Genomic DNA, 12382 nt, shown 5'->3' with positions numbered 1-12382 from the left:
TTTGAGCCAAAGATCAAATAACATTGTGTTAAAGTACACTAGAGTCAAGAATATCTGGGGGGGGTTAAGGGAGGGTACTTTTTCATGGTACTACTTATGGTACGTGAACAGTGAGGACAAATGTGTGTTCAAACCCACACACGTGTCCCGAGCTTCAGTTCATAACCCTTTGCTTTGATGCCCTCCACCGCACCGGAACGTTCAGGATGACCAGAACTGGGCAGAGGTGAGAACCGCAGGCCAAATGGACCCAGACTGCAAAGGTAGCAGCGCAGTGAGTCCGTGTGAGTCATGCTGAGCGATGCTACATTCACGCAGAGCAGCTCTACATTGTCTTCTGCAGATTTCATATTACTCAACCATATAAATATGTATACACTGGATGTGAATTCATGTTCATATAATAGCTAAATATATATGTATATAATAAAAGACCCTGAAGATGATCAGATAGCAATGTTATCCTTAGCACAAAGTGTATTACATTCTATAGAAAATTGACACAATCGCTAGACAGATGCAGCCTAATGTTCCCTGTCCACGACGGAAGCCAATGTGAGGTATATCAGATGCGATCACGGCATCTTCCTTCGTACGTACAGGATTCGAGATGAACTTAAATGACAATATCGCTCCCGTCTTCCAAAGCCCCGTTCAGCCTTTCTGCTTGCAAGTTTCTCTGAGGAAGTTTCAGGTTTCTCTACTCCTGCCCCATGCCGCTACCCTGTAGCACTGGGCCTTTCGCAGTATCTCATCAAGGAACCCAAGTGAGGGTTATTTTACAGATATGGGCCACACTAACTTTCCCTTGACTTACATTTAAAAAAGAGAAGAGAAAAAAAATACGGGAGCTTGGAGGGGGGGTAGGGGTGGGTAAAGGGATCTCCAATGGAAATAACCCAAGGAGCCATACCATTTAACCCCATACAGCACATCATCCCATGTCAACAGACACAGCAGATATGGGTAGAGTAAAACAAATAAGTCATAAGGGGATCCAAAATTTGGACCCATATAAGATTAATTGCCTGCTGTTCCACCCAACAATGTGATGAAGTATTTCTCTTGGAGCTGCAGTTTTTGTCCCAGTGGTGTCCCACAGCTTAAACTGATAGCTAAGAACCAACAGAAACAATTTCTGTTCCCTCCACATAATAGCAAGGAATAAATATATGGATAAAACTACTTCACAATCGACTTGCTGCTCTCACGAACGAGGCATTATGACCATGGATTATGACATTTTGTCCATTTAAAATGTATCTTTTCCTTTTCCGAATCCTACACCACTTACACACACATCAAAATCTGATTGATTAACGCAGAGTTCCAGTTCTCTGTAAGACCATGAAACTTTCCACTGAAACATGTTTTCCAGACAAAAGAATCAGAACTCACAGCAGACACAAATGAATGAAACAGCCAAACATTTCTTTTTGTATTCTATACCAAATAAAATGAAAAAACAAAGGGCATTACATCAGCTACGTATTTCAATATGAGTTAAGTGTACCTGCATTCTGCGGTACCTGTAACCTCCTCCTTCAAATGAAGTTATGTTTTGTGGCCCTGCTTCTGTGCAGTCCAGTAACTGTGGATTTCACTGAGCGGTTTAGTGCCGAACTGCCATTTGGAGATCCATTAAAAACACAGATTCACGTAGGGCTTATGACCTCCTTAATTAGAGAAGGAAAGGAAAAAAATATACAACATTTAGAAAGCACTCCACTGTCACCTTGCATATCAAATGAAAACTGCTACTGTGCTGAAAATCAAAAACAGCAATACTTGTAATAAAAAAAGACCCGGTTTTCAGTTTTGAAAACAAGAGTTTGGAGCTTAATGGATTTTCCCAGCATGACCCTGAACTTCAGAAAGTAGGAGATGAAAATGCACATAACACCGCTCATATGAAAATGTTGGATAAATTTTTTTAAATAATTTTCTGGCAACATGACAGCCATGAAATATATATGTAAACAATACATACAGACTTATACCGCTTTTAGTACAAAAAAAAAAAGAGTAAAAGTTTTGGACCTAAACTAAAAACTCATTTCGATCTGAGAGGGAGAGAAGAAAAGGAAGAGTCCAACGCACAAACGGAACCGAGCTCCGAGGCTCTGGCAGAACAGAAACTGAGGCGGAACCAGGGTCGCAATGTCCAGATCATTGAGGTGCATGTGCAGCTTTGTGGAGTCTAGAGGTGTTTTAGAGGAGTGTCACATGGCCACTGGGGCGTCACTACGTGACCTCGCCTTCAGGGACAGCCACAAAGCTTGCTATACATCGCCTGGTTATCTTAGCTCTTCCATGGAGTCGCTGGCAAAGCCTCGACACCCTATCAGCCTTTGCACTTGGGGAATGACACAAAAAATAAGGCAAACGGCTGACTGTCCCTGGGTGTCCAGACTCTGGGGAGAGGGAGGGACCGAGATAAGGTCACCTGAGGGGCGAATGTGGACAGGAGACCGAAAAGCCGGAGAGGGGAAGCAGTGACCAGTGTCTTATTGCACCCGCCCGCCACGGGTCAAGGAAGCCATATTAGGATTTACAGTCACAGGAACCTGTGACACCTCATTGGTGTGGGGGGGCAGAAATTGTGGTAGACGAAAAAAAAAAACTACATAAATGTCAAGGAATTGTCACTGAGGATGGCCCACAGAAGGGGAGGGAGGAGAGATGTGGCCCAGGTACTGGAGATAAGGGAGGAAGAGGCCAGCGAGGGGACACAGGGAAAGGCTTACGTCTCCGAGGACGAGCACGAGCCGGTGCGCAGTAGGGATTTGTAAATGGGCGAGGTAAGGAACCTGGGGTAAGAGTCTCTGTGCATGAGGGTGTAGATCTGCAGCTGGGCGTCCTCAAACGTGTGCGGCGTTGGCTCTACAATCTTCTTGTTGATCACCTCTCGCACCCTGGAGTCCAGGCTTACCTGGTGGGGGTAGAGGTTAGATGCCATGAGGTTTACAAAACAAAGAAAAACCCACAGATCCTTCTGCCATAATAGATGTTTATGCAGATTTGGCTTCTTCTGTAGAAGCCGATAGGAGTTTCCTTCAGGGCGCAGCGGGCTGCTGTCCACAGTGTCATAAAGTAACGGCCACCTACTGATCACATCTGGGATTAATTAAACTTAAAGGGCTGTTAGCTGGTCTGAAATGTTCAGGTGCCATGGTAGAAGGGCCACCAATTTCCAGGATGCCATCTCTGATCTGACAGGCCTGGAGCAGTGCAGAAGGTCCAGGAGGCCACTCAGCCCGGGTCTGGAGGCAGCATCCATCCAGGCAATACCCCGGGGATAGGCGGTTAACACAAGGATTGGGCTCTGAGCAGAGCGCCCTAGTGAATGCTGGCCTTAGGGGAGCGAGCCTGTGTGCAGATCTGTGGGTGAGTCTGAGCGTGTTTTTTTACTCTATGGCTGTCAGGGCAAAACAACATTTGCCAAATAAACAAATAAAGGAAAAAGCCAAAAGTTTTAACAAATAACCAGAGCTACTGTTTTCTGGAATACCTACTCATGTCACACTGATGGATCCTGGATCTATCTAGTAGAAGACAATGCAACAAATACGTCTGACTATATTGATGTCAATTTAAAAGCGACCATGGGTGTATCTTCCATTGCTGCTTCTCCAGTACAGGGTTGCAGGGGAGCCTGGAGGGAACAAAGCAGGTGGACGCCCAACTGTGCTGGCAGTTTTAAAGAATTTTACAGCCTACCCACTAGTGGAGCAGTACCCCATTCAGGGAGTTCCCTGTTTCTTCCTGGGACCAGCTCCAGACACACCGTGGTCTTGAACGGAATGAGCAGTAATGGAAGGGCTGACAGAATTTTAAATCCTAGCAATATTTTCCGACAGACCGCAGACTGTTTAAGAAACCTGAAAGAACATTATTTTTTGCCAGACTGACTCATCTCCGCACGTTGGACCAGTCCTGAGTAGGGGCTACGCTTTACCTCCTTGGGCGACAGAATGGACACGTAGTCCTCATAGATGAGCCGTGCCTTCTCCTGCACAGCGCTCGTGTTCAGCTCCTGCTTCAGGTCCTCGCATGCCAGCCAGAAGAGCATGTTCTCCTCACTGTACTCCGTCCGCAGGAACTCCCTGAAGGTGTTTCTGCCCGCCGGGCTCCTCATCAGTTGGTCGAAGGACACTGCCCACTGCCTCACTTCCTCCGGCGTTGGCTTGGTGCTGTGGAACAGGGGAACACCACTCGTTTTGAGCTGCTGGGAGTACCGGTAGGGGGTTCCGTGCGTGAGCATCTCACAGGGACAGATACATCAGCATTTTCAGGATCACTGTTAGTCTTCTATCCTTCAATGGGCAGTTTTCAGAAAATGCCTCCAGGATTTTCTCTTACAGGTGAGGTGACACTAAGGCACACTAAGTTGATCCTTCTGCCATCAGTTCCTGTGTGCTTTTTGGTTTTGTTGAGAAATCAGCGACTGCATCAAAGAGCGAGTCTGAGAAGATGATCATGCTCACCATGCTTCACAGTTAGGGCTGCTCTCCAGACGGGTGTCCCTGGCTCGTCTCTGCGACCTCCGCTGCTCTTCACTCCTGCCGTGGCACATAGAAGGTGAGCGACGGGTTCTAATCTCACCCCAGCCTCATGCATGCAGTTTGCAGATAGTTTACACATGATCCTTCTAGGTTGTGCTGTTTATACTCACAACCCAGAGGAATCTGCATTGGCCCTGGGTGTGTGACTGTATATGTGTGTGTGTGTCCACCCTGCCTAACAGACCACAGCTCCCGCTAGAGGACAGTCATCACTGCTGCCCCAACTGTCTAACCAGCTACTGACGACGGCAGGATGTAAAGCATATCAATTCCCAATAGAGATGAATGTGCTTGCCGATGAAGCAGAGTCCTGTCTCGCTGCCAAGTCTGCCCATGCCTGCTGGAGCCCATTTACAACCCATTTCACACTCAGCCTGTCGAAATCAATCTGCCATATTAAAGGAAAACTTGCCTCAGCGCTATACAGTTGATTGCTTGAAGGCTTCTTCCATTACATATTCTGAGAGCAAATGCACATGCACATGCAGATCAGACACACTGCATCTGATGCGACATGCGACTGAGTTATGATGGACCACGATGAAGGTCGAGGGGGGGACAGTGTAGTTGATACCAATAATGCGCCACAATAGGGATTTTTTTTGGGTCAGGCCACGTGAGAGCCACTTCCGCGCCTTGCACCATTCTCATATCGAGCCACATCTCATGAGGTTCAGCTTGGGATGCCGCAATTGAGCGCAGCGTTACGATGTCATTTTCTGCCATGTAAAAGGTAGTGGAGAAACTTTCCGGTTCCAGTTCCAGATTTTAGTTTCTTTCAGTTAGGGGGTGTATCTACAGCTCGACCACACTGGACAGGCATCCTCTAAGGCGCTCCTCACCTCTGGAGCCATACTGTGAAAATGAGCACAAATCTGTGCTGGGGTGGGAGGGGATGGTTAGGGCAGGACTTACCAGGAGCAGTTACAGCAGCAGCACCAGCAGAAGCAGCAGGCGTTGGGACGTGGCGGGGTCGCTGTGACCAGCTGGTGGGGGGCACCCCCACCCCCACTGCGCACCATAGAGGGTTCTCGATATGCCGGGATAGGGCCTGTGTACTGACACACAGACACATACAGACACATGAGAGGGCTACAACAAAGCCTCACAATGGTCCCAAACCACATGAAACACAATGGTGATGAAACACAACCTGCAAGCGCTGAAAGGGCCGCCCCGCTCCATCCTGCGCCCTCCCCCCCAACACAGCGCTACCCGTACATAAATCACACATAACACCGCCCCCCCCCTTCCGGGGCCAGAGCAGCACAATGTAGCTGCACGACTCACCGTGTGATCGTGCCTTTAGGGCGATCAGTGCCGTCACTGCGCCCGTCTCATTCAGACACACGGACTGCATCATGCTGGGACGCTCGTATGCCACAGACATCGCACTGAGGGGCGGCCTATGGCAGCCTGGCTGGAACTGTGAGACCGCAAACCGAGCAGGTGGCACTCCTTCTCGTGAGCTCACAGCATGCACATTTCAAAGCTTCGGGCAGAATATGAATGAAGCATCATTTTTCATTATATTATTATACACGTGCCATTTGGCCCCTGAACAAGGCCCTTAACCTCAGTCGCTCCAGGCTGTCTGATCCTGATTTAGCTATTGTATCTCACTTTAGATAAAGGCATTTGCTAAGTAAGTAATTGTAACAGTAAACTGTATATCTTGTCCAGCACTTATTTACTTGCCATTAAGCTCATTTTGGCAATTATAACAAAAATAAAATCATTTAAAACTGTGCTGTGTTGAAGATGCCAACAAGGCAGGTTATCTAAGATGTTAAATCACACTGCCTGGTGTTATATTAGCCAGCAGATCAGACCAAGATCTTCACCTCGTTGCTGGACATTCAGGTACAGGAAGCTCCTGAGTCCCACCAGCACCTAGACTAATAGACCTAAAGAGGCTCTGGTTGACCAAAACACCAGCCTACTCTTCAGCTCCAATGGCTCAGACAATGACAGATGCTACAAGATCTTTCACAAGATGGGGCATTAGTCACCACTTCCTACTGATGGTCCCGGAGAACCTTTGAGTCATCACTGGGTTTATCATTTGGCTCCATTAGAAAGGCTAAGCAGAACAGCTGTCTGCTGGCTTTAAATATTGCTGAGTGTACGGCTTCATCGTACTTGCATTGTACACCCATTTATGTCATGAAAAGATGCTTCCCGGTGTTGCCCTGGTAACGTGCATTGTATTGCATTGTCCTCCAAAGTTATACCCCTGTATATAAAAAAGACAAAACACAGACCACGGTACAGTTCAAAGTAATCACAACCTTCAGATGTTGAACATTGTTTTTCTTTTTGTTCTTCAGACATTTGTAATAACCAGGTGACTAACCAAAAACAAATATCCATACGTATATCTATCCTCCACAACTATTTATCTAGTGAAGCATCACCAGAAGCTGGCAAACTGTTCACTTTGCTTCCTGGCATTAGACTAAAACAGGCAAATTATTATTTAAAGATCTATGTTCATCAAAACTCAAGAATCTATCCTAACAAAAGTCTGGCCTAATAAAAGGATCGACAAAAGCATACCAGCATGTCAGGAGATGTCAAGGTTCCCCAGCATGATAGCAGACTCTTTATAGAAAAAAATATGGGGGGGGGGGGGGGGGACATGAAAGGTTTCCTATGCCTTTATCTGTGAACTCACAGCCTACTTGGGGAAAGCTTGACTGGCAACTGTCAATCTCTCCCTAACAGCTGAGCACTGCTGCACTCATTATCTGAAAAGCGTGAGAATAGTGGCCTCGCTGCAACAAGCAGAACGACGGGCAGCCACAAAAAGGAAAAAGGATGGCCGAAAGGAGGAAAAACCAAACAAACCAGCTCTGCAAAAAGCAGGCTAGAGAAAGCAGCCGTTCTGTAGGCGGCCTGGGGCTGTTACATTACACACAGTTTCCAGGGCGTTACTGTGCCCTCTGGTCCTGGATAATTTCAGCCGCTTGGTGCTTGGATTCAAAAGAAGTGACAATCTCCCTGTAAGACCCCTCCATCCAGGAAGGTGGCAGAAACCCAATGCACATACATCTCAGCATTCTGATAAGTCAAAGGGAAATCGTGAGAAGCACATCCCATTTGGCTAAATGGTGCTTGCTCAGTCCGACACATGCAACCTGTGTGCATCTGTGAGTAGGGCTACACAATGTGCGATATTAATTTTGACACTGCATATTATGCACTTGGAATTGTCACATGGGATGGACCGTGAAAGTCATCTTGGTTGAGATTAGGCTTGGGCAGCATCTATGCCCAGAAATTACACTGCAGTATATGGTACTTTCAAAGTTTTTTCAAAAGCAGCACTATTTAGGTTTTTGAAATCAGAGAGATTTTTTCTGAAGGGTGGGGAATAAGATTAGCCGAACAGAGATCATCAATAAGTTTGCTAAAACATTTTTACTCTGTCATAAAAACAAAACTCAGCAAGCTTTGCAATTTTAATGAGCTCTGCATGTGCTTTTCAAGCCAATCAATCATTTTTGTCCTTGTTGTAGGACTCATCTGTGAGAAAAGAGCGAGGAGAACGCGAGCAAGAACTGGTCACCAAAAGACATTTGTCTTCCACTCTATGGATATATTTTGGACTCCACAGAGACAATATTGAGCAAAAGCAAGTGACTTGCTGGCACAACTCGCGGCAACACCACCAACTTATTTGACAAACTGTACTGGTAGATAAACAATAGTCAATTAGAACTTATTTTCAAGTCATTTTTGCTTCAAAAAATATTGCAATATTTATTGCAAAAAATTACATCAATCATAATACATTAATTTTAAAATTTTCCAATACCATGCAGCCTGAATTGTGAGGGTCATTACGGAAACCTTATCTCAGCAGGTATACCATTCAAGGGCTATGTTGTTTCTTAAATTAAAATACAATCTAATGTGGAGGTACCCAAAATATCAATACATTTATTACATGCTTATTTACTGACTTCAGAGGATTTCGGGTAAAACCTATAGATACTCATGAGCATGCCCTCCAGGGTGTGCCCTACTCTGCCTGGGAGTTTACAAGCCGCTCTGTGACCCAGACCGGAATAAACAGTTGGAAGATGATCAGGGGGACCATAATACCTGAAAAACCACAGCTGATATTTCCCCAAACAAAGCTCTTACATTTGCCACCGTAGTTAACACCAAACTGCTATCCACGAGCACACACAGATCACTGAGGAAGAAAAAATGTAGCCTGACATGTTTTCACACCACTTGAGCTGAAATGATCTTGATGGACCCATATTAGTACATGGATGCTCTGTGACTCACTGTAAGCTACACACTGTCATGTGACACACTTCCATAAGACATGCTTTCTTTTCATTTCTATTCTATCCCGAGGAAGAAGGAACAATGGCTGGAACCCAAATGGCTAAACCATGCCCTTTGCTCAACTCCTACATCCTCTCATCCTCTGGGACCTGGTAATCAATATCCAGTCATTGCAGTGGTCAGTTTCATTGCTGCAGGAGACATCCTAAAGAAAAACATATTTCCCTAACCGTATCTTCCTGTACAGAATACAGGTTTTTTCCCTATGCACCAGTGTGTGTAAAAAAAGTGTGTAAACTATTACAAAAAAATAGCTAAATGTTCTTTAATAGAGAGGAAAAAAATATACAATACAGAACAAAGCATCAGAATGCTCCAAACAGCACTTCAAACTAATAATCTTGGTAAGGTCCCTCTGGTGTGTCAAGTGTGATATTCATATGCATTTGATTAAAAAAAATCTTAAGTTATGCAAAACAGTTTTCAAAGAAGACAAATTCTTTAAAGAGGATTCTGCACTGCAGCAGTAGGCTAGTTAAAACTATTTAATGTAATCTCTCTTCTACTGCAGAAACAACAGCATCAAGATTTGGATGCTATCTTAATTGTTATTTAAACAGAAGTTAATTGGAGAGTAAAGCACAGGCATTTCTTCAGCACATCATCCTTCGTGCTGCTCATTCCACCACTGTTTGCTAAAAAACACTACTGGGGATGCTTCCTGCCCGCTGCTATCAAACACGATAATGCTTCCTCTCGACATGCCAGCCCTCAGATGCAGCCAGAACACAATCGTGGCATTTAAAAACTGACATGCTACATATCTATTTACCAATATCTACACCACATTCATGCATGTGTAGTCTATGTTTCAATGCACACACTTGGTGGTCCTTAGATAATATTTTTACCCTTGGGATCAATAAAGTATAGCTGTCTATCTAAGATGGATGATGTGTGGATGGATACTATTTTTGAGATATATACAAGAATATACAAATGCAGTCAATAAGAATAGCCTCCACACTGAAAGGTCACAGCAGCGTATATACTGCATATATTGGTTCACATTTGTTCAACACCCATGCAAAAAAAAAAAAAAAAACCTCACCTGATACCTTCACTTATTTTCATCTTTTTCTCTGTCCCTTTAAAGCTCATGCTGCAGAGCTGCCTCCCGCCTCCACAGGGCAAAGAAAGCCCCGCCCACTCACCTTCTACCGATGTTCGCGAGGGCGCGCCTCTCTCTACACGTAAAAAAATTTCATTCACTAGACTGTCTCGCGCACATCTCGTGAACGCGCTTTACTACAGAAGAACGGGAGCGGGAGATGGAGCGTGTTCGTCGGGAGGACGGCAGACGAACCTCACGAATAAAAAAAATCCTTAAAAATGTCCTAGTATGTCCAAATTGCTACATATTTTCTAAAACAATGAACAGAAAGATGTAAAGAAGAGCTGTCAGCGCTATTTCTCAATATAAACGGTTTTTAAATCTCATTTAAAAAAATTACTTTATGTAAATGAGTATGGAATTGCCCAGTTGCAAGGTTCTACATTTGAGCACGTTCCTTGCCGCCAATGTTAAAAAAGCTCCTTAATTATGCGTTAATAATTGCGGCAGCATAAAACTATGTGTTAAAACTTGCGATGTCAGCTTAGAACAATTACGTTTATTTTGTCCATAACGGGGTCGGGTGATATTTTTTAATATTTAAAACAACCAGCTAAATGTCAGATATTTATTTTAAAAATTATCAAAAAACTATCAAATTTACAACTAAACCCCCCTTCCCCCGATGAGCTACAGTGCATTTTTTCATCACAAAAAATGGTAACACGACAAAGACCACGGACATGTTCCCAACAGTTATTTTATGAGGGACAGAACTGTCGTATTAGTTAATACTGCACTAACACCGTTTATCACTTATCAAAAGCATTTGCACCTAGGATGACTGATAGAAAGCTACACCCAGCCACATCCGACTCACAAACAAGCAGCGCGAAGTCACTATCGATGACAATTGTGTCCCGGAAAGCCTCTCTTGCGGCACCCATTTCCCCGCATTACCATTGTAGGAGAATATTGAACAAGACCCTTTTTAGAGAACCGCGAACCTTTTCGAACCGGGCAAAGCCCACAACCAAGATGTTAGCTGGCTAGCTTTCAGGCTAAACCTCCTGACTAGAAAAATGCAATAGTTTCCGAATCAGTGATACTTACAATTTTTGCATTAAAATGGTCTGGAAGGCGATAACCGGTTCGTTTCCTGAAGCACATTCGTTCCTTTAACTGAGTTTGATGTATTTAAGTTTTTTTTTTCTCCGAGGTTCAAGCTTCAAAATCGACACCCTCAGAGGGAAGCAGAGGTTGTTCTGCGCATGCGCAGAAACAACAGCCCTACTCGAAAAGCTGTTGGAGGACTTCCCTCTTGTAACCTTAATTTCTATCGAACTTCTATCTGAACGCGCACCTACATGTGTTTTTGTGCTTTCTTATATTTTAACTGTTAATAATACAATAATGTGAATTGATTGTGATTATTTGTTATTAGTGGAGTCATTCATTTAGGTTATTTCGAAGTGAGGAGTGCTACAGCAAACGGGTTTACATTAAAAATACGGAGGTAACCGAAATGTTTTACTTTTTATCAACAAAGTTTAGTGATCATTAAACAGAAATACTGCATCATGATTACAATACTTATTCTTAAATTCCAAGACTTATATACGCTTAATTAATCAGGAATTAAAGAGTAACATCAGACAATATGTTCCAGCAAAGATGATCTTTAAATGTACTCTAGCTGTAATGCAGTAGTCAAGCCTGACATGCGATTGATTTTTGTAGGAAACAAAGCGGACAAATAATAACATTTCCTAAACTGCCATGACACGCAACCCCCTTTTTATACTGAGAACGAATAGCCGGTGCTTTTAGTTAATCACTCAAATTTTACAACATATAAGCCAACTTGTTCTTAAATGAATTACATCCGATTTATTTATCCTCAAACGTTACTGAATTCAGGCCTCCGGAGGGGAGCGGCTTCCCTTAAATGACCAGCAGGAGTCAGCAAACACTAAGGGTATCACGGAGTGCGCCAAACACCGTAATAGTCGGTAGTCTCGTTTCCATACCGTCATTTTCCTTTATGGTGTGTTTTTCTTCACATGTGCAGGTGAATGTGTTGAAGACTATGGGTTATAAGTGAAAGCCAGTGAATATACCGGGGTAACTTTTTTTTTTTTTTTTTTTACAGAAACTATTGGAACATAATTGTGTTCTTGGCATATTCTTTAATTCCAAAACTAAGTTTCTCCTTAATTCAATATTCAAACACAGAAACACACACACACACATACAGACACATATACACACACACACACACACACAAACATTTCATGTGGAAAGCCTTGCCACAGTTTGTAATTAAACGTGTAACTAGTTAGTTCTTCTTGGTCAATAATAATTCTTTATAACTGTATTTCAAAAACTGCAGTATTTT

The 12382-nt window shown here is 43.8% G+C and overlaps 1 protein-coding gene across 1 annotated transcript; it reads right to left on the bottom strand.

The window, feature by feature from the left end:
- Positions 1-2018: 2018 nt before the first annotated feature.
- Positions 2019-11238, bottom strand: LOC125748126 (regulator of G-protein signaling 19-like). The gene is made up of 5 exons (XM_049023979.1): positions 11098-11238; positions 5481-5623; positions 4488-4562; positions 3959-4193; positions 2019-2932 (listed from the first exon to the last, which is right to left on the bottom strand). Exons 1-5 carry the CDS (start codon positions 11152-11154, stop codon positions 2744-2746), a joined length of 699 nt encoding a protein of 232 aa, XP_048879936.1. The 5' UTR covers positions 11155-11238; the 3' UTR covers positions 2019-2743.
- Between the last annotated feature and the right edge of the window lie 1144 nt (positions 11239-12382).

This window comes from Brienomyrus brachyistius, chromosome 8, assembly GCF_023856365.1.
Source record: "Brienomyrus brachyistius isolate T26 chromosome 8, BBRACH_0.4, whole genome shotgun sequence".
NCBI classification, from domain to species: Eukaryota; Metazoa; Chordata; class Actinopteri; order Osteoglossiformes; family Mormyridae; genus Brienomyrus; species Brienomyrus brachyistius.
Note: the sequence above shows the minus strand (reverse complement) of the source record. Positions and strands in the feature narration are given on the sequence as shown.

Bases quoted from the DNA above. Each gene is read 5' to 3' on its own strand.
- LOC125748126 (XM_049023979.1), bottom strand. From the start codon at position 11,154: ATGTGCTTCAGGAAACGAACCGGTTATCGCCTTCCAGACCATTTTAAT. The intron at 5,624-11,097 runs GTAAGTATCACT...TCTGTGTGTCAG, and splicing joins ACCATTTTAATGCAAAAATT to TACACAGGCCCTATCCCGGC. The intron at 4,563-5,480 runs GTAAGTCCTGCC...GTGCCACGGCAG, and splicing joins TGCTGCTGTAACTGCTCCTG to GAGTGAAGAGCAGCGGAGGT.